A 22,071-nucleotide genomic window follows, 5' to 3' on the forward strand; every position below is an offset into this window, starting at 1 on the left:
GCAATGGACATTGCTCTAGTCTAGTATGTAGTAATTTGATTCGCTATTGTAAATGCCTGGTACCTGTAGGGTAGCCTCCTTTCCAGCCTTTACTCATCTGCGAAGACAAAATGCCTGTAGGGTAGTGTTGTTATTATTGTTTATTTCAGTGGGAAATGCATCAGGTTTACTGTATTGAATATACCACTATTAAAATATATATTCCCACCTCTGACACAAAGTTTATTACTAAACGAAAATATTATCTCCCAGTATAGTCAATGGCCATGAGCTTCACACTATGTTTGAACCAACTTTGGTAATGCATTGCAAAAGGACAAATCTAACAGCTTTGGTCAAATCGTGGTAAGCTGATTAAAATCAAGGCTCTGACAGTACAGTATGTTTAATACTTTATATATATAAATTATATGTGGATGTTTTCTCTTTCTCAGGCCAGAAATGGACACAGAGTGGACATACATCCGTGAGCCCATCGAGGCTAACTCCATGGTGTTAAAGGGATTAAAACCAGACACAGAGTACCAGTTTGTAGTGAGGAGTGTCAATGTGCATGGAGTCAGCCCACCAAGCCAAATCAACAGCCCAGTGCGCACCCTTGGTAAGAGCATCAGTTAAAACATCTTGTGTTATTGTCGCTGTTGGGTGGAAATCTTGTATGTTCAAAACCGTAACTTTTCAGCAAATGGAAAAAAGAACCAATGTTCAGATGGATCCAATGATATTTAGTTACAAGTTCTTGTGCAACACTTTTAATTGGTTGAATATTTGTACAGCCCACTGTCAGAATTAAACACTGTCACTCAGGGCCGGTGCTAGGCAATTTGGCGCCCAAGGCAATGTTTTTCCTGCCCCCCCCCCCCCCCCCCCCCCCGCCGCGCCACCGTTTTCTGCCACAGCGCCACCTAGAGCCTAGTGGCGCCCTGCCTAATGGGCAGGCCGGCCCTGCTGTCACTTTCTAAATATATAAAGTAGTGAAAATAGCGGATCTACATGCGACGCGTTGTGAGCTTGCTGATGAAGTAAGGGCTCCGAAATAGCTTGCAGATGAAGTAAGGCCAAAGTAATGCCCTACTAAGTAAGCTATCTAAACTCTTATGAAGTAGGGCCTACTTCAAAAGTGTTAGATAGCCTTTTTTTTCTTTTGTCATTAAAGTATTTATTTATTTTTCAACAAATAAACATGACATAACAGACAAAGACCAACAACACAACAGTTATTATTGCGTGTTAGATAGCCGTGAAGCAGTAGTGTTCTTTTCCAACTATATTCCCCATCTCATTACTATTATTTTGTTAATAACGTTGATAATCCAAGTGCACTTTGACCTAAATTCTTAAAATCAGCACTATCAGTGGTTGAATGAATGAATGAATGAATGAATGAATGAATGAATGAATAGTTTATTTTGGTGCTTTATCATAACATAGATACTTCTGTTTGGTTTACAAATACAGAGGTGGCACCGAAAAGGTGTAGGCTGAAGCCGGGGCTTTTTATGCCTACCCTATTTGAAGAGTAACTTAGTTACAAAACAAAACCAAATAAACACATTTTCAGAACTTAGTCCGACAAAACTGAAAACAATAATTACGTCAGCAAATTTTAGCATGAAACAAACCAAGAATACAAAAATACGCAATCATACATTGGAAATGAACCCACAGAACAGGCAGGGTTGAGCACCACAGACAGCACAAAGCAGTCAAAACCTTTTATGTGCGAATAATAGGCAATAAATAATAATAAATAGATTTTGTTCCCTGACAAAGGCTCATTTAAAGAGTTGAAAAGCATTGGTTGTTCAGTAGTAAAGGCTTAATAATGTCTACACCGGCGTGCCTTCTCGACTGCTCGAAATAAGAAATAAGACTTTTTTTCCCCTTCATCTTAATAGATCAATCTGATGAACAGCTTTCATTGGAAACCAAACTGCAGCTGCTTTCGCTCTGTATGCCTCAAAATGTTCCCTAGCCAGCTGTTTTTGATTTACTCACCAGTCTACTGGCGAGGTTGGTAACAACAACAATTGCATTTTTTCGTCATGCTAGGATTAGAAAGTAATTACATTTATGAAGAACATCCAAAACATCCAAATGTGAAAAGAAAAGAAAACTAAATTTTTCACATGAGAGGTCAAATATGGACGCAGGTTAGATTTGTATGTGACAACATGAACGTTGACCCATACGCAGTCTGTGCCGACCTGCTGCAGGTTTTGCCTCTCTGGGCATTTTCCTGAATATAGGCCAGTGTTTGTGTATCAGTGATGTTTCTGACTGGAGCCTTAAACACATGGAGGTAGTCAGATATAGTAGAGCAGTCATTTACTTGATTACCTTTAATGTAATGGGATGTCATGGTGGAGGGAGGGAACATTGCGGTCTGATTGATATTGAAATGATAGGCCTGATGTTTGCGACACACACGCACACGCACACACACGCATGCACGCACATGCACACACACACACACACACACACACACACACACACACACACACACACACACACACACACACACACACACACACACACACACACACACACACACACACACACACAGAAATACTTCCCTATCTGTGTGTACACACATCCTTTCCAATCCCAGTCACTGTAGGTATTGTCCTGAACTGGAGAGCATGTGGGTGGGCGGAGGAACTGTTCTGTGCCTCTCACACTGGCTGTCGAACAGTTCAGCTGCCGTGATTGAATTAAGCATCTTAAGCTCTACTTGTCTGGCCCATGAGAAGAAGCGAAATGGAAATAAATGTAAAAAAGAGGGAGATAGGTGTAGAGAATGCGGTACAGTGATGGAGGGAATCTCACAGCGCTAGAAAGAAAGAAATGAATGGGAAACTAAATAAAAAAAATCAGTGACTGAGCAAGAGGAAGAGAGCTAGAGAAGCGTGGTTTCTCAGCAGGGGGCAAAAGCCGGTTATGTCCGAGCCTCATCAGACAGGATTAAGAAGAGGACGGACGGTAGACCCTTTGTCCCCACCAATACACACTGACGGACAGACCCCCCCCCCCACCATCACCACCAGTTGAGCTTGGCTGTTCCCTCTCTCTAGTAACCCCTTCTCCTGTGCTATCAATGGGATATGGGTGAGGGGGGGTGGGGGGCACTACAGTCTGTTACACAACAGCAGATTAGTCCCCTCCTGTACTGCCACTAGCACCATGCCGCTATACACTTAATGTTATTAGACTGCAGGTCAAACCTTTGCATCAATTCGAACTATCAAAGCAAAGCTCCTTGCCTCGGTTTTTATCTCAGCCAGGAGCTCACGTCTTGTGTCAAAGTGTGCCGAGTGTTCTGAAAGAGAGAGGATCTTAATAGACTGTTATGAAACATTAAGACTAGGATTTGACGAGGTTGGTATGAATGGGATAATCATGTTGAATGTCCACTTATTTTGTTTTCCAGTTTTGAACATCTAGGGGCAATTATCTCAGTTTTGCCACTATATTTACTTACTGCGGATGTTTATTCAGATTCATAAGCTATGTATGTTCAATACACAGGAAAGGTCTGTTATTTAATACTGAATCTATAATTTAATGTACTTCGTACTGTGGCTGGTCAACCATAAAATGTATTTCATGACCAACCATGTGCATTGACTTTATATCTTTGTGACCAGCTTATGGCACAGGTCTAGGAGACACCTTCCACTACATCATACAGCAGCCTGGGTACAGGCTAAGAGGTAGAATCATTGACTGTACCACTATCTCTCACTATCCTTGTCATACTGTACCAGTATGTCATCAGACATCATCATCGTATTCACATACCCATGGTCATTCTTAACATGCAACACTCATAGGTCGCAGTACAGCCATTACAGAAATGTCCCTATCCCGATTCTATCCTGTATCTAGGTTATGACCCTGGCTCAACGGAGCAACATAACTGAAGAAACAAAGTTGGATAAAGCAAAAAAAAAATGTGTTTACTATTAAGTAAACAAAAGAAAGATTAAAGAGGGAGTCTGCTGGGTGCAGGAAAGGCTTTTAAACCCTGCAGAGCAGGTGACATGCATTATATTAGCAATTGTAGACCCATGGCTGCACTCCTGGTTCACCTGCAATCCAACAGATCAGAGAGACACAGAGAAAACATTACTTCTATGATGGCTGTCCTGACTCCCTGCTACCACAATCGTTATTCATTGTAATGTAACTCAGCTTTTAAATGATTTAGTTTTCAATCTTTATTTCACCAATTAACCCATATGCATTGCCATTTCACTTGTTGAAATCCTATTTGCCTTCACTTATGGAAAGATCATTTCAGCTTCTTCACTGCCATGTTTGGGAAATTCCATCTTTCCAATAATCTAAAAGAATGAGCAAAGGTCATATAAATGTCTCCTTTTCCTATGTTCATATTTGTCATTCTTAACAGGTACAGATGTTGGAAGTGGAGATTATGGGCAGAGTTACATCACAGACTCCAGCATCAAAGATGAGGACAGCTTTGATATTGACGACTCTGACTATGATGTCTTCATTGAGGAGGTGAATTACCTTAATTCATTCAGTACATGAAAATATAATATGTGGTTACAGTGTATTACATAGCTACACATTTAAAAGTAGTTGCAGTCCCAACATTCTAATCACTTTGAAACAAATATAAACTAATTTAATATTCAATCATATCCTCATATTCAATACTGGAGAACTAATTATCAAGCATTCATTTAATTATAGCTACTGCTTCATGAACATATGAGAGACTAGAGGACAGATAACTTACTTGGTTACAAATGTGGGCCCCAACTGTACTTTTTGTCATTAACATTATCTCCCTTACGTCTTGCCATCTTTAATTCGCCCGCTACTCATTTTGTCTCTTGCTCTTCTCCTATCTCCTCCCTGCTTTTCCTTAGCTGAAGCCATTCCCGGGCATAAACGAAGACAATCAGAAATCCCAACTGCGATCCCGCTCCGGAACGCCTTCTGGTCGGAACGTCGTTTACCGCATGAACACTATAGCGCCTCCTAGTCCTAACGCCACACTCACCCCACCTTCCTCCACAACCTCCTCCACCCTCCCAGATGTCCGTGATCTGGTCTTCTCAGAGCAGAGCACCACAGCAACTTTCATATCCACCACTCCTCCACCCACCTCTCCTCCACCCACCGCCACATCCACCAACAGCAACACCACAACCACCACCAGCACCACCCCCATCACCAGCACCACCCCCATCACCACCATCACCATCACCACCACTGCTATCACCACCACAAGGTAAGTTACAACTCAGAGGACAGGTTTTCTTATGGTTGGTGCTAGGTTGGGTTGAAAATTAAGACAAAGTTGGTGGTTGTATTTGGTCTCCCTGCTCTTCTATTGAGAAATCTAGATCCTATGGTCTGGTAGGACCACCACTGGTTGACAAGTGGTACTGCCTGAGCAAGCAGGGCGTGTTCTATTGGCTCAGTGGTACATCATTCGTATGTGGTTCGTATTTGGTTCGAATCCCTGGTAGGACATGAAAGTTACAGCGTGCGGTTTGAAGCCCTATTCAAAAGGTTTTCAAAAATAACCAAACTACAAGCTCACAACATGACGTATTGGCCAGGTTATTCCTTTGTTTTCTCTTCTCCTCTTGCACCTCTAGCATTACGTTGCCCCCCACCACTCCCATACCCACCATGAGCCGCTGGAAGGGTGAGGTGCCCCGGGTGTACGAGCTGACCTGTGACGACACGGTGTGCCCTCCTGACAGCTACTGCCTCAGTGACTATGACAGTGGAGGCTCACGCTGTCACTGCAGCCTGGGACGCAGAGGGGACACGTGCAGTGAAGGTGAGAGAAGGGTTGTCTGGTGGAGGGGCATGTGCAAGAGAGATAAGCTTGATTTATACTTGCGCAGCGGTGTCGCGGTGGTGTCGCACCCTTAAAATAGCAGATCTACAAGGTCAGAACGCGTTGTGCTTGCGAGCTTGTAGATCTGCTATTTTCGTATATATTGCGGCGTATAAGTCAGGCTATAGATACACAAGCAGGCTGTGGGGAGTCATGCAGGCAATGTGACCTGAAACAGTGAGGGGACACCTGCACCGCAGGCATCCCCACATGTGCATTACACAAGCATGCTCACACATACATTCACACCAGCGGAATACCACATTTGTCATTACTGGCAGAAAAGGGTAGTGATTTTTTAAAAGAGGATTCTGTCATCCCCATTACCCTCTTGTATCCGGCAGAGCATTAAATGGTGATCTTGATCAAGGTGTTTACAGATAGAGGCATCCCCCCCACATACAACAGTATTTTACACCTTTGCTTTCATGTTGAGAGGAATTGTTTGGAAAAGTCCGATTTTGACCTTTATCTACTGTTGAATTGCTTTGTGTGCTTTACAAAGGACACTGCAGTGAAACTCACTATCATGTGGGTACTTTGTGTTGTGCCCTTCCTCTTTTTGCGTAAAAATGTAGTTTCTTGTGAGATTAACATGCAATATATGAAATTATTAAATAAATGAAATAAAATAAATTATTAAAAATCTAATATATGTCTAATAATCTGTTTATTCTTTATTATTTATTCTGTTTACACCTGTGTTCTCCAGTGGTGTCGGTGAACTTTCCTCGGTTCTTTGGCTACTCCCACATGGCCTTTGAACCCCTGAAGAGCTCCTACCAAACCTTTCAGATCACTATGGAGTTCAAGGTACACACAGACACACACACACACACACAAAGTGGCTATTACTGATAATAAGAAATTATGCTTAATATGTTCTCAGTGATACGACAGTGTCGCGTGTTGAAAATAGCTGCTCTACAAGCTCAAAACGCGTTGTATTGCGACACATTGTGTGCTCGTAGATCAGCTATTCAAGTATGAATGAGGTAATATAGTGGGTTAAAGGGTCTTTGAAACAGTCTCTCTCTGATGCAAGCATATAGTCAGTGTCCACTGTGGTTTAGTATAGTGGGTGAAAAGGTCTTTGAAACAGTCTCTCTCTGGTACAGGCAGAGTCAGAGGATGGCTTGCTGCTGTATTGTGGGGAGAATGAACAGGGCCGTGGAGACTTCACCTCATTGGCCTTGGTGAGAGGGAGAGTGCACTACAGGTCAGTACTGCACTAGTTGCTTCCTACAGTAGTTTCTTCCTTCCGATCGACATTTTTGAGGTATACACAGTGAAATGTGTTAAAGCTGTAATCCAAAACGTGTTTTGTTGTGTGATGCCATTTTGACCAATCTGTTTAGTAGAGTATGTTAATGCAATATAGTATACATGTAATTAAAACAACTACAGTGGTTGTATAGTTGGTGTACCTGCTGTTATATTGAGAAATATAGATCCAGTGGTTGGGTAGGACCACCACTGGCTGACAAGATGTATTGCATGAAGGTCACATTGCAAATAGATAAACAAACATTTCTACAAAAGTAGGCACCTATACAACTAGAAAAACGACATCAGGTTGCAGTGTCCTTGCAAAGAAAAAGTGTCAACCAGTACAATGAAATGTATTCTTCAAATGGGTTTTCTGTTAGCCTGAAATGTTGTTGCGTGCCGGTGTCTCACACAAAAAAAAGAAATAAAATACGTGTTTAGTTGTCAAACACAGAGGCACTCATCAGCTTTCTGCCACACACAGTTTCTGTATAAACTATATCTAAAGCATACTGGTTCTTGCTTTCAAGACTGAAATGGTGAGGTTCGGGAATAATTTGACTGAATTTTGCAGACAGAAAGCATTTCCCACAGGTTGTAAACAAAACGCCAGCGGTGATTAAATCTTTTCATTTTGCTGTAATACATTTTGTAAAAATCCTACACCTAACATGTTTAAGAAACATGTTTAAGAAATGCTCTGGGATTTGGCACGCCATTTACCAGAAACCTTGTGAATATCAGCCAATGGTCAAAGAGAATTTTACTCTTTTTAACTATTTAAACCCTATAGCCTACTTAGTTGACTGGGGTCCTCCAGGGGTCTGTACTTAGCCCACTTCTTTTTTCCTCTAGTCTACACCGAATCTTTTCTCCCAAAATAGCCGCTCTACAAGCTCACAACCTGCTGCGTTGCAACGTGGCTATTTTTGCCGAATGTTCATGTATTTTCACTGAATGTTCACCCATTATGACATGCCCAGAAGAGGGATGCTGGGCTTCATGGGGTTAAATGCAATCCATCTGTTTGTTTTGCCCTCCTACAGGTTTAACTGTGGTACTGGTGCAGCTCAGATTGTTGGTGAGAGTCGTATTGTCCTGGGCCAGTGGCACACCGTTACTGCCTTTAGAGATGGGATGAGTGGCTGGCTCCGCATGGATAATGACAACCCCATATCTGGACGCTCACAGGTGAGAACTGAGAAATGGATCCATTTGGTTGTATGTGTACACTCTCTGAGTTACAGTAAATTAACAACGAAGATTTTACTGTGTAAAAAAAATGTCAAACAATACTTTCTACTCCGTGTGGGGCATTTCATTTAACAATAATGCATAGACGAAAGTTCAACTGCAAATTATTCCTTAGTACTGACTCTTCAATCAACATTTCATCTGTTGAATACGTTGAGCCCCCAGGATTTCTTTTAGCGGTGGACACTTGTATTAATAATGACAAATCCCGTCAGTGTAGTGGATGACACCAACTAGCCAAAGCACACGCAGTACGTGTCACCTTATATAAGCGTAGTTATGCACAAGTAGATCTTCAAACATGAACAAGAGCTATTTACAGATAGAGCTTGAGTGAAATTGTTGCATCTTCATCACTGTTAAGAGCTCTATCATACTAAAGAATCTAACTGGACATAACCTCGCATCACCACCACGCTTTCTGCAGAACATGCGGAAAACCTGGTTTCTATTCAGAATTTTAACCAGTGTTATGTTATTATTCCCCCACCAACATGCAGAATCGAGTATATAACCTAGTCTCGCTAGTCGCTATAAGTTAGAACAAAACATGGACATAGCAAACAAAGTATTCCAAGAAGTACTTGAAGAAACTTGCCAGATTCATAAGATTACATCTTGGTTTCTGAGCTAAATTATTTTTGGAGCACAGACCATGTCCGCACTGATTCTCTCTAGACCGGATGCTGTAACCTGGCAAAGGCGAATTGATCTCCTCCTGTTAAATTTGTGTTACTGATTATTTTGCTGAGGTCATTTTGACTGAAACATCAACACGTATCATTAAATCATAATCTGCAAGTGTACAGCAGTGTTGCAGTGATATTTTTGCTCCAGGGTGCTCTAACCCTCACCGACTTTATTTTTCAGGATAGATTATTTTCTGCTTTTCACCCTTTATATTAATATTAATACATAACGTGTTCTGCATTTCAGTCAACTTATGAAGCAGATGCTCTTCAATGCTGAAAAACTTTGGCATATATAGTAGCAACAAAATAATCCCATAATTTGTGAATAATTCTATGTCGCATTATTAATACTGTACATGTCCTTTTTTGACACCTCTGAAAGATTTGGTAAAAGACTAAGCCCCATCTTATTTCAGTACATCTTGCCTGGCAGTTATATTATTTTAATTCTTGTCTTCCAGGGTCAGTACACTAAGATCACCTTCCGCTCGCCGCTGTACCTGGGTGGTTCGCCCAGCGCCTATTGGCTGGTCAGGGCAACAGGGACCAATCGTGGCTTTGTTGGGTGTGTCCAGGGTCTGACCATCAACGATAAGGCAGCAGACATCAGACCATGGCCTATGGGCAGAGCCTTAAGTGGCGCTGACATTGGTGAGTTTGCGTGTCCGTTTGTGTGGTCGTATGTGTGTGCATGTGTTACAGCTACTGGCATCATGTGGCCCCTAGGGCCCTGTTTGCAGAAGTATGATTTTTGATTTAGTGTTATGGGTGTTGGTTTTCTTTTGTTTCAGTCACTGACCTATAACACTATTTCTTAAATCCCCATAATGGTGATTGGCACTCCATGCAGTGGGCCCCTCTTTATACATTATACAATGCAGAACAGCTGTGCAGCCAGGGGAATCTAATTTACTGTACAGTAGGTCCCCTGACCCGTGTTTCAGAGAAGACTTGGCTGTTGGAGAGAGTTCTTACAAACTAACTAGATACTTTTTTAACTTTGTTTGGATACGATTTTTCTCTAATGTGTCCTTGCTCTTGATTTTTCAGTTCAGTTTCAATTTAATTTTTTCAATTGTCCCACAGTCTGGATAGATTATTTTGGCATCATTGGTGGGTGTAATTAAAAAAATCAATTTCACCCTATTTTCTCATTTCTGTTTCATTTACTTGTTTTGTTTGATAAAGAGCAGGTTTCACAGACAGGTCTAGATGTTGACCTTAAAATAAGGGGCAATCTCTGGATTCCTTACCATAGTACTTGGCTTAATCAAAATAGCCTCACAGGCTCTCAACGATTATGCTTATACTGTAGATGTGCTATTTTTGAAAAAATCTTAACAAATCTTTTCTCGTGGGGGTCTCTGGTACACGATCCTTTCACATGGGGACCTGCGGCCAAATACAGTATCATTTTGGGAGTCCTTGAACTGACAATGTTTGAGAACCACTGGGTTATACTGTGCAACTGTCGCTGTCACTTTATACAGGCCAGAAGGTCACCAGTCAGACATAGTATTTGATCAGTGGATTTATTTACAGTTGAACTTGAATCTGACAGAACTAGGTTTGAGAACGAGGTTTCCTTCACACCACGACCATGTCTGGCTTGCAACGTCTGGCACAAAATGCTTACGAAAGATTGAACCACTTGAACCCTAGCCCCAGCCTATTATGGGGCTAACATTTGGTGAAACTTATTTTCGCTATATCAGGTCAACTAAGTATAGGATTTAGTGGTTAAAACAAGTAAAACATTGCGGCAGGTTTTGACTGACACAAAAGACATAGAACAAAAGTTGCACAAGTTCCAGCTGGTTGGTTGTTATTATCTTTATAGTGCCCACAGTCTCTTACAGTAAATTGCCCTTGAGGAAGCCAATGAAGCCCTGACCTGCTCAGCACAGCAGGTGACTCTGAACTCTCTGATTAACTGGCTGATGATGTGATCAGCATCTCGCTCTTCTTCTGAAACTAGAAACCGTCTGTTGTCCACAGGATGTCAAACAGACCAGGACATTCCATTTCCATTTAGTTTGGTCCTGCAGTAAGAAACAGTCATGTCTACAAGTTGTGTTTCATAGAGGTTCTATAGAAATGTTCAAAGAAAATGTGGAATTAAACACTAAAATAATTTATACTATTCACCTGTTTCCTAGGCTGTGTGTTTTCCACTTCCTGTCGGATTTCATTGGATATCATTAGTCATCTGACCAGTTTCATTGGATTTCATTGGATCAAATCGACAGGAAGTGGAAAACACACAGGAAGTGGAAAGCCTAGGAAACAGGTGAATAGGGAAAATCGATAATGGAGCTTGAGATGCAACATTCAGTGAAGGGTTCAGCTTTTTTAACATCCTTTTCACTCTTGACAACTTGGCCTCGATTATTTTTGAAAATGTTCATGTTGATTCGTTGATATATTTATTTATATACTTCATTTATTCTAAAGTAATTGATTACTTTTTATTTGATTAACCGGAAAAGTATTTCATAGAATAATCGCTAAGAAGATAATTGACATTTGCAGCCCGTGTGTACCCTAACCTGTTTGTGTACCCTTGCTGTCTTCTGCCAGGTGAGTGCAGCGACAGTGTTTGTAATCTGGTCACCTGTGACAATGGAGGAATGTGCTTTGCTAACCGTGCTGATGGCTACATCTGTCTGTGTCCATTGGGCTTCAGAGGGGCACTGTGTGAAGAGAGTGAGTCAAAACACACGCGCGCGCACACACACACACACACACACACACACACACACACACACACACACACACACACACACACACACACACACACACACACACACACATTTCTTAAGTGCAGTTTGGAATAACATTGGTCGAGACAAGTACCATTATATCGTATGTGAAAACAAGAGAATTGATTGCAGATGAGACAGATCAGGTACATTCCCCCATTGAAGCCCCTGCCCTCATGTTCTCCTCCACTGTCCTCCTCACGCATTCTTCCTTCCTACACAGTCAATTCTGATGCAGTGTAGCAGGGACAAAGCAACAGGCTACTAGTCATTTTCAATGGAAGCCAGTGACATGAAGCATCAAATTATCATCGGACACTTATTGCTGCTTGACACGTTACGAAATTAGTCTGTGGGTTCGAATCCACCGTGGTGCATTCAGCTTTGTCGAGTGCCTACAGTATACGAACACAATTGGCCCGTGTTCAGGGGAGGGAAGCTGGACGGGGAGGGTGATATCACTGCATGTACTGATCCTATGGGCTGGGGCAGCACCTGTCAGGTGAGTCAGTAGAATACAACAGCAGTGACCACACACTATTGTGTGTGGGGAGGAATCAATTGGCAAAAATGACTAAATTGGGGAGGAAAAAAGAAAATTGCTTCATCTACAACTCCGACGTGAAACATCAATCATATGTTTTTTTCCCCATTATTTTCACTCCCCTTCTCTCTCCCCACAATTTCTGTTCAGTCCTGTGTAAGAAAAACTAATTATTGCCGTTAGCCAGTCCTTGGCTTGTAGGTTGGCTATTTTCGGGTGATGAGATTTTGTGTAGAGGAGAAAAAAGGAGCGGTCCTTCTATAGACCCTGCTTAAGAGGTTAACCCTACCTGTTTCATTTACGCAGTGTGGCTTGAACAACACTTCCAACAGCCGACTCGGCAGCAATGTAGTTGGCAACGCTGCCTTGGACGTTTTGTAGATTGTATCGCCAGTGTTCGTTTAACTTTTAGTTACAAATGGATAAATTAACACTGAGGATTTTAATGTGTAATCGTTTTTTCCACAGACCCTTTTGTTGTCACTGTGCTACTATTTATCAACACACACACACACACGCACGCACGCACGCACGCACGCACACACGCACGCACGCACGCACGCACGCACACACACGCACACGCACACGCACACGCACACACCACACACCACACACCTTGGTATCACTATATTTGTGAGGACATCAACATTTTAGTTGTCCTTTTTTTAACCTTTTTTTTTAGTTTTTGCCATTTTTAGCCCTAACCCTAAAGACTGGGGTATATTTAGTTGTGCGTCGCCATTTGGACCTCATCAGTGTCATCCTTCTCCTTGTCTCTCCAGGTTTCCAGCTGTCCCTGCCCCACTTTAACGCCACAGTGTTTTCATACGCCGCCGTCCCCTGGCCCGAGACCAGCCAGAGTTATCTGTCCTTCATGGAGTTTGAGCTGACATTCCGGCCGTCGGCACCCGACGGAACGCTGCTGTACAGTGACGACGCGGGCAGCGGCGACTTCCTGGCCATCAACCTAGTGGACGGATACGCGGAGTTCAGATTCGACTGCGGCTCTGGAGGGGCCGTAATAAGGTGCCACACTTTTGTCATCTTAATAAGTCGTTTTTCAAACTGTAGCGCTGTGGATTTTTAATGTACATTGTCACTGCACAGTGTAAAATCCTCAGTATACAGTAGGCCTATACAGTGTACTTGTGTTGTGTCCTGTAGGAGTCAGGAGCAGATCAGTATGAATGCCTGGCATGAGCTGAGGGTGTCTCGGACAGCAAAGAGCGGCATCTTACAGGTGGACAACCAGAAGCCATTGGAGGGGATTTCTGAGGTATTCAGCCTGACATTGTCCTCACTATTAATACTAGTGTACTTTGTCCTACGTTTTCATTTTGCTTAACACAATGCAGCAGGTTTGTACTCACTGACACAACTAATCTCAGTCTGTATTTCTCGGTCTAAAGGGAGCTTTCACTCAGATCAAATGCAGCTCTCCTCTTTATGTTGGTGGAGTACCTGCATATGATCAAACCAAGAGCACTGCAGGTGTGCTACGGCCCTTCACTGGGACAGTCCAGAAGGTATGACAACAGAGTAATAAATGTGCCTTTTGGGACAGTCAGTCTCTTTATTTGATTTGACGATGTTGTTGTTTTTAAGTGGTGTAATACAACTGTCATTGAAAGACAGTAATTAAAAGGTCGCAACCTATTCTTTTGCTTCACTTTCATCAACCTCTTTTGAGTCCTTTAAACAGAAAAGGTGAGTCATTTACGGCCACAATAGTAGGATATTCTTTAAACGTATGTCAAGAGCAGTTTCCAATGAACTTTCTACAGTTTTACAAGCTTCTTTTTCTTGCTCTTTCTTTATATGTATTACACGTGTGTGTGTATGTTTGTGCGTGCGTGTGTTTCACATACACACTCTCACCCGTGCAGCTGGTTCTCAACGACCGCACCATCCCCATCGCGTTGGGTTCTGCTGGTGGAGTTAACGTGGCGAACGCAGATCACCCATGTGTAGACAATCCCTGTGCCAATGGAGGAACCTGCAGACCAAAGTGGGACGGGTACGAGTGTGACTGCTCCCTGGGCTACGACGGCAGGCACTGCCAGAAAGGTCAGTCGCATTTTAGACAGTGTGGTACTGTAATGTTGTCCTTTTACTTTTAGCTGCTGACATTGTGACTTTTCTTGGTTTGACACATTTACATATTCTGAGCACTTAGTGGTTTTTATTTATTTATATTTATGAGTGTTATAATTTAGTAAAACAGACTAGAATTATGTGACAGCAGCATGTTGACATGGAGAGCAGAGCTATTGTTATTAAGATATTGTAGGTTATACGGATGTTTACTGTATATACAGTATGAGGCAGGACATTTCACCTTGTAAACTGTGTTCATTTGTCCTCTGGGATTAAATGCTTTGTTATTCCATTGCTATTTCTAACATAATCTAATGTATTGAACAATTTAATCTCTTCTAAGCCCCTCTATGCCTTCCTTTTTTTTATGCTTTCGCTACCAGAATGTGGGAATTATTGTTTGAACAGTAAGTTTTTCATCCAATATTAAAACAAGGAAATATTCAAACCTCAAAACAACAAACAAACCTCAAAACATTGTCAACATCACCATAAATTAAGAAAATGTACTCTATTTAACTTTCTGATAATGTTACTGCGTCTCCTTTGAGATTTTTTGTCTGCTATGATCAAGTAGACACATGATTATGCTGCCCCCCTGTGGTCCTCTTAAGTAATTGCCTTTTCCTATCATTGCCAGCTGTGACTGAAGCGATCGAGATACCCCAGTTCATTGGCCGAAGCTACCTAACATACGATAACAGGGATATTCTGAAAAGGTTGGCAATTTCACACTCTTTTACACTTTTACAAACAAAATAAATATCTGTTTAAAAGCACATAATAAACACACACACATCGACACATGCATGCACGCAGGCACGTACGTACGTACGTACACACACACACATGCACGCACGCACGTACAAACACGCACGCACGCTAGAATCCCTTGCTACATGCATTTGTAGAACAGGAGTAGTTGACTAGTTGTGCAAACAAAATAAAAATCTAAGATATCTTTGTGTAATTGTGTGTGTGTGATTGTGTGTTCTCACATGCATACCATCTGTTTGTTCAGGGTGTCAGGTGTCAGGACAAGCCTTTTCATGCGTTTTAAGAGCACCGCAAAGGATGGCCTGTTGCTATGGCGAGGAGACAGTCCAATGAGACCCAACAGTGACTTCCTGTCCATGGGGCTTCAAGACGGGGCACTAATCTTCAGGTGTGGCTATTTTCTCTGAATGTTTGACTATTTTCGCTGAATGTTTGCCTATAATGACATGCCCAGTATCGGGACACAAGGGTTCATGTGGTTAAATATATCTGTGGATGGAAGCTATAGGGGACACAAATCATCTCATACACTCCTTCAACTTCCATCCATGGAAAGATAATTGAATTATCCAAGATTTATTGATTGCACTTTAAGTCCAAGCAAAGCACAGAGCTCCTTGTGCTTAATGGGATTGGCAGAAGCCCACAAAGATTAGATACATCTTATCTATTTATGTCACATAAAAATGTTAACAGTCTTATTAACTCTTTAACTGCCAAAAACGGGAATTCCCGTCCGATGGCTCTATGGCTATCATGGCCACGGACGGAAATGATGAAAATTAAAAAAAACAAAAAAAATTAAAAAAAAATGTCTTTAAATATTTTTTTGTCTTTTTTTTTGTTTGTTTATCTCAAAGGAACTAGGAGATAACGCTATCCAAAAAATTGCTGCTCCATTCACTTCAATGTTAAAAAACAAACGGAGGAAAAATGCACCTTTTTCCTGGCACTGGGACGACACAGTCTGAAATAAGTGTGGCAATGAAAGAGTTAAGCGCAACCGGACGTGCAGATGTCAGATCTGCAGCATTACATATAGCAAGATTGTAACACGCTGTAGAACGTCCTTGTTTTTAAGACAGTGAGCATTTTCAGAGTAACTAGTACCTACAGAAGGGAAAGTAGAGAGTTTGATTCAGGGAGGAGAGGTGAGACTCTCCTGTCCTGAGTGGGGTTTGTAAGATCATTGTATGTTTGGGGGCCAGGACAGAGTACCGTTAAAATGAAGCGGAACGATGGCCAGCCCAGGTTAGTGGAGACAGAATTCAGCACCCAGTCATAGCAGAGTTAGAAAGCACAGGTCCAAGAGTAGGACTGGACCTCAGCCTGAACGTACAGCTCCCCATGCAGCCTTTTTGTCAGCACTAACATTTATCTAGTGAAGCACTATAGTAGATATACTTAATACACTCATTTGAAATAATCATACATGTTCCCCATGTTTCTCTAGTTATAACCTAGGAAGTGGTGCAGCCGACATCATCATCAATGGGTCCTTTAATGATGGAAGGTGGCACAGAGTAAAAGCCGTGAGGTAAGCGATAATACTGTAGAATGAGCCGAGTTGAAACCTGCAACCACTTGCAACAGAATCCCAAAAGCTGTGGTTTGCAACATTCAAAATCTGGACAGTCCACATCAAGACGACAAGCGGAGATCATTTACCATTTCCATAGCAATGGCTCTTGTCACGTCACATTTCTTGATGCACAGAATCCAGTACAATTAAAACCTGTGACCGATTCCACGAATGCCTTCTAAATCATTAGTTCTCACACTTTGAAGAGTTTTCAAAAATGTTAAAAAATAGCAGATGTACAACGAAGTGACGCGCTTTGAGCTTGTGTATCTGCTATTTTTGAATAGCCAATGCACAAATGACACAGAAGCTTTCCCGGTTTTAAATGGGTCAATTTAAATTGTTAAACTGTGATAATATCAAACATAACTATCAAACATATCAGACAAGGAAATGCCTGTATTTAATTCTGTTTGACCAGAAGCAGTGGTACAACATATCTCCACCGAAGATAACATTTTATGACCGGGTGGTATCAAGATCAGGTATGGATTATACTGATGTTTCAATCAGTACTTGCTATGCCTCATCTCTCCAGGGACGGACAGTCAGGCAAGCTGACAGTGGACGACTATGGAGCAAAGACAGGCAGGTCACCTGGCAAAATGAGGCAACTCAACATCAATGGGCCATTATATGTTGGTATGTGAAGCTTATGCTTTTGTTCACCCATCATACTTACTGTACACAGAATATCGTTGTTGTCTTTGGGCAGAAACCTCATATTTCTTTTTTTTTAAATAAACAAATGCCCTATTTTATACTTAGTAATATGAAAAAGCCCAGTCTATCGCAATGCATTGTGATCTTCTAGGTGCTTATTTCCACTATATTTTAAACATTTGAAAGATTTTGATAATAAAGATAGATAAGATAAAGAGATAAAAATTATGTATTAAATAAAATATTATTGTTATTTCTCTGAAGGTGGCATGAAGGAGATTGCCTTGCACACCAACAGACAGTACATGGGAGGAATGGTGGGCTGTGTGTCTCACTTCACTCTCTCCTCTGACTACCACCTGGCTCTGGTGGAGGATGCAGCCGACGGCAAGAATATCAACACCTGCTCCAACTAGACATTTGCCTCGGATATGTGTCAACACCTTTTACAGCAGGAGTGAATCCCTTCACCAGCAATTGAAGTCAATCTCTTGGGACCAAAACAAAAGACACTTTTGAGAGCCACGGAACATCTTTGTTAAGATGGCTCTTACAGTATGTGAAGAACAAAGTTTCAAACCATCTCTTAAGATGCCAAGACATGAATTACAAGGTCTATTTTAGCACCTTTACCCACTACATAAAACATTTTCCACTAATGAGCGCAGTGTTGAAGACCAAAGTTCATCAACGGAAAACCTTTCAGCATAAATGCTCTGGGAAATGAGGAAAACACTTGCTGTGGGAATAAAAGGGATTAATTGGAAGACCTTTGAAGGAATTATTTTTCAGTTATATCTTATTTATTTTTTCTACTTGACATCATTATTTGGTTTCTGGAAATACCAAATTATTTAAGCAATTGCAATTGTACTTTTCTTAAATGTGACCTTGAGCGATTAGTACTAACTTGTTTGTAGAATATTTTCATCTGCTTTTGGCCCACAAATTACCATTGTGGTTATTGTATTATTATTTATGTTGTGATGTTTTTTATGTTATGTTTTGTTTCAGTCCTTAGGCTACATTGTGTTTTTTAAACTCATGTGTTGAGTTGACAGTGTAAACTGGCCAAAATGAGGGAGACAGCCCATTTCTGTAATTTGACACTGCACTATATTGTATATTTCAGCCTTGGAGTTCAGTTGAGTTGTGTTGTAGCTTTTGTTTTCATACCAGTGAACATGGATAATATCTATGAGTTGTGTTTTTTAGTTATCAGTTTATTGTCCTCACAGGCCTAAGGATACTGGAATAATACCCTCACTCTAAAAGGGACCTTTTGATCAGGTGTGTCATGTGGGGTCCCAGGGATGGCAATTGCCACCCCCTAGTGTTTGCATTTAACCTCCAAATCAATTCATTTATGCATATTTTCTCCACCACTGAAGCTTTTTCTTTTTGCGGATGAATCAGATCGGCATTGAGTGCGTCTCAATCCACGCCCGTCCATCATTGTTCACACATGTTATAGACATGTGTTTTCCTGTCTGCAACCATACATTAATTGGCCACTTTCAACCTGCCATCGTTATTTTGGGCATGTTATTATAGTTGAATATAAAAAAAAGAAAATCAAGTTTCTTTTTTTCTTAAAATAGCAGATCATAAGCTCACAATGAGATTGCAGATCAGTTATTTTTGCTATTTTTGAAATAGGGTTTATTCTGCTTTTTTTTTGCCACCCTCTTTAAAAATTGCTCTGGTTCTGATGTTTCTGATTGTCCTGTCTGGTTCATAAGAATTACTGTATGTTTGACAATCATTTTTGTCACGCTTGTGAACAAGTTTTATTTACAACTTAACATAACACTGTATTCTCAATGCCCAAAGAAAAATGTTAATTATAAAGAGGTATTTGAAATAATAAAACAAATATCTATCCCTTAATCTGCTCGATTGATTTTTTTTTAATTCAAACATTTATAATTTAACAGCTTACTGGTATTCCAATGAGAGCCCACCAGTTATTTCTACAAGGGAAAAGTGTCAGCTGTATGAAAGTCTGTTAGACTCAATCAGAGATCTCAGATCCTCTGGCTACACAAGACTATGACATTCTGTACCTGTCAGCATTGTGCCAAACTGACAGTTAATGACATGACACACAAGTATGGATGCAGGGTGGACTGTGTACAGATTAGAGCACATTAACAACTTAAAAACCCTATATACTTAGTTGACCGGAGTCCCCCAGGGGTCTACAAGGCCCGCTACTTTTTCCCCTCTCCTACACCAAATATATTTGCCATAAATAGCAGATCTACATACAAGCTCACAACACGATGTGTTGTGAGCTTGTAGATGTGCTGTTTTAGCTGAATGTTCGCCCCCAGAATAGGGATGCTGGGTTCCATGTGGTTAAATCCTAAATGCAGCTTCTCTCTCAGTCAACCACTCTGACCACTAGATTTATTGAAAAATATGGACTAACATATTACACAAATACTCTTTTTTTCCCCCACGCCATTTGGTGCCCCCCCAAGGTGCCCTGTGCTTCAGCACCTCAAGCCCATTGGATAAGCCACCATTGGTGATATTGCATGAGGAAACATCTCTGTGTGCAGTGCATAGAGTTTAAAATAGGTGCAGTGCCTAACACCAACAGTGGGAGGCAGCAACACGTTTCCGGAAAGTCCATAGGTGAAGTCGGAAGAGGAAATGGTCGGTCAGAGCACAGTAACCTCGCATCACCAGTCTTTCCACCTCGGAGGAAAGCCTGGTCTCTGTTACTAAAGACCCATATGATCCGGTCTACTGAAAAAAAGAAAAGAAAAGAATCCTCTTTCCGGATTCTGCCCATCCGGTTTTTGCGGTGCCGCTTTGTTTTGGTTCCCCAATCCCTATTTAAATGGAATAGAATTTCCCCGTGGGATAATACAGACGCTAAATAGTCTCCGGATAGTGCACGCACATTTATATTAAAAAAATAAGCTAAACTATGCCGGATCAAGGATTTTATTAGCACGGACCTATTTTGTGGTGAGACGTGTTTCCGGTTCTGCCCATCCGGCCACTTTTTATTTTTTTAACTTCCGCTCCTGACCGGATCATATACCCGAAAAGGAATGGTGCCCAGGCTAGAGCACAGTACTCATTGTTGATTGGCTTTTAACTCTATAGAGACACACGGCCGGAAGCGGAAGGCCTACAAATCCACGCCCACTTTTGACACTCGGGGTCCGTTAGAACGATGAACTGCAGCTCTCAATGCAATCTCTATGAGAGGCATTGTAAAATACCGTCATTTCACTGGTTAACTACTGAGGCTGTAGCGATTTTTTTTGTGTTCTAATAATCTGTCCCATTTGTTTAATTTGTCCTTTTTAATGTCCCATATCTTTCATCTCGATATACTACCCACAATATACTATAATATACTCCATCAGTATGTCAAAACCGCTAGCATCGGAGATCCAGACTTTAAGTGGTCGCATCACGGACGCATCCCTTGAGGTTTTCAATACCCAGAAAACTGGCGAAAGTGGACGTTTTCAATAGGTTTTGGTCATTATCTCTGGAACAGAAGGTCCAATCTGCTCAGTTCAAAGCTTGTTGGATGCGTGACTTTGAGGACATTAAGCACGCAATGACACATTTTCGGGTTATTTTTTTTTTTAGGGGAGGCGAGATCTTAGTTGGGCAGGCGACCGCCTCTCCTGCCTCTACAGTGGGTACGCTGTCGGTCGGCGCTCGGCGCTCGTAAAGACAGTGATGTCACTGAAATGCCCGTCTGCTGTCTACCCTCTGCTGTGTTAGCATTATGGGTAACTCGTTAAAGTGGCAAATTAAATGTGAAACACATCAACTATTAAGAAAACAAGAAGATATGTTGACAAAGACACTCCATACATTTGGAAACATATTTTTATTTAAATCAATATCGTCTCCAGTTAATGTACGAATATTTCAAAAGTAGGCTAATTCTCATATCCTCTCATAGGGATTGCATTGGCAGCTGCAGTTCATCGTTCTAACGGACCTCGAGTAGCGGCGCTGTCTCAAAAGTGGGCGTGAAATTTGTAGTCCCCGTGTGTCTCTATGCACAGTACACACGAGGACATTTGTACAGCAGGGACTTATTTTGTTGGACACAAAACTCTATTTCCTTTATGAATTTTATGCAATATCGAATATATTGCTGATCCTATTTTAATATTCATGACAAATACGCCTTTTGAAATCTTTATTTATTGCTAATTCCTTGTAGCTTTTAAATCCTATTTTAAGGCATGGTAATTATGGGTTACATGTATGTTTGACAATCATTTTTGTCATGCTTGTGAACAAGTTTTATTTACAAACTTAACATAACACTGTATTCTCAATGCCCAAAGAAAAATGTTAATTATAAAATGTATTTGAAATAATAAAACAAATATCTATCCCTTAATCTGCTCGATTGATTTTTTTTTTAAAGAATTCAAACATTTATAATTTAACAGCCCACCAGTTTAAATTATTATTATTTCTACAAGGGAGAAGGGTCAGCTGTATTAATGTTACTGTTGTCCGCTGCATTGTCACCCAGTTGGTTTGAAAGT

At 41.2% G+C, this 22,071-nt stretch overlaps 1 protein-coding gene across 2 annotated transcripts in view; it reads left to right on the forward strand.

Moving 5' to 3' along the window:
• egflam (EGF-like, fibronectin type III and laminin G domains) overlaps positions 1-19,313 on the forward strand; it is a 41,342-nt gene extending 22,029 nt beyond the window's left edge. The window contains exons 7-25 of one of the 2 annotated variants that reach the window (XM_080434395.1): positions 435-601; positions 4,415-4,527; positions 4,902-5,161; positions 5,640-5,827; positions 6,600-6,700; positions 7,006-7,106; positions 8,203-8,347; positions 9,564-9,753; positions 11,683-11,808; positions 13,191-13,434; positions 13,573-13,684; positions 13,818-13,934; positions 14,295-14,475; positions 14,889-14,912; positions 15,146-15,224; positions 15,527-15,670; positions 16,736-16,819; positions 17,403-17,506; positions 17,792-19,313. In XM_080434395.1, coding sequence (XP_080290521.1) covers positions 435-601; positions 4,415-4,527; positions 4,902-5,161; positions 5,640-5,827; positions 6,600-6,700; positions 7,006-7,106; positions 8,203-8,347; positions 9,564-9,753; positions 11,683-11,808; positions 13,191-13,434; positions 13,573-13,684; positions 13,818-13,934; positions 14,295-14,475; positions 14,889-14,912; positions 15,146-15,224; positions 15,527-15,670; positions 16,736-16,819; positions 17,403-17,506; positions 17,792-17,943 — 2,632 coding nt within the window. In that variant the 3' untranslated portion in view covers positions 17,944-19,313. Of the gene's footprint in view, positions 1-434; positions 602-4,414; positions 4,528-4,901; positions 5,267-5,639; positions 5,828-6,599; positions 6,701-7,005; positions 7,107-8,202; positions 8,348-9,563; positions 9,754-11,682; positions 11,809-13,190; positions 13,435-13,572; positions 13,685-13,817; positions 13,935-14,294; positions 14,476-14,888; positions 14,913-15,145; positions 15,225-15,526; positions 15,671-16,735; positions 16,820-17,402; positions 17,507-17,791 lie in introns of those variants that run through there. The other variant, XM_080434396.1, reaches the window with a different exon arrangement.
• Positions 19,314-22,071: the final 2,758 nt, after the last annotated feature.

The sequence above is a fragment of the Gymnoscopelus braueri genome (assembly GCF_963280865.1).
Source record: "Gymnoscopelus braueri genome assembly, chromosome: 7".
Taxonomy (NCBI): domain Eukaryota; kingdom Metazoa; phylum Chordata; class Actinopteri; order Myctophiformes; family Myctophidae; genus Gymnoscopelus; species Gymnoscopelus braueri.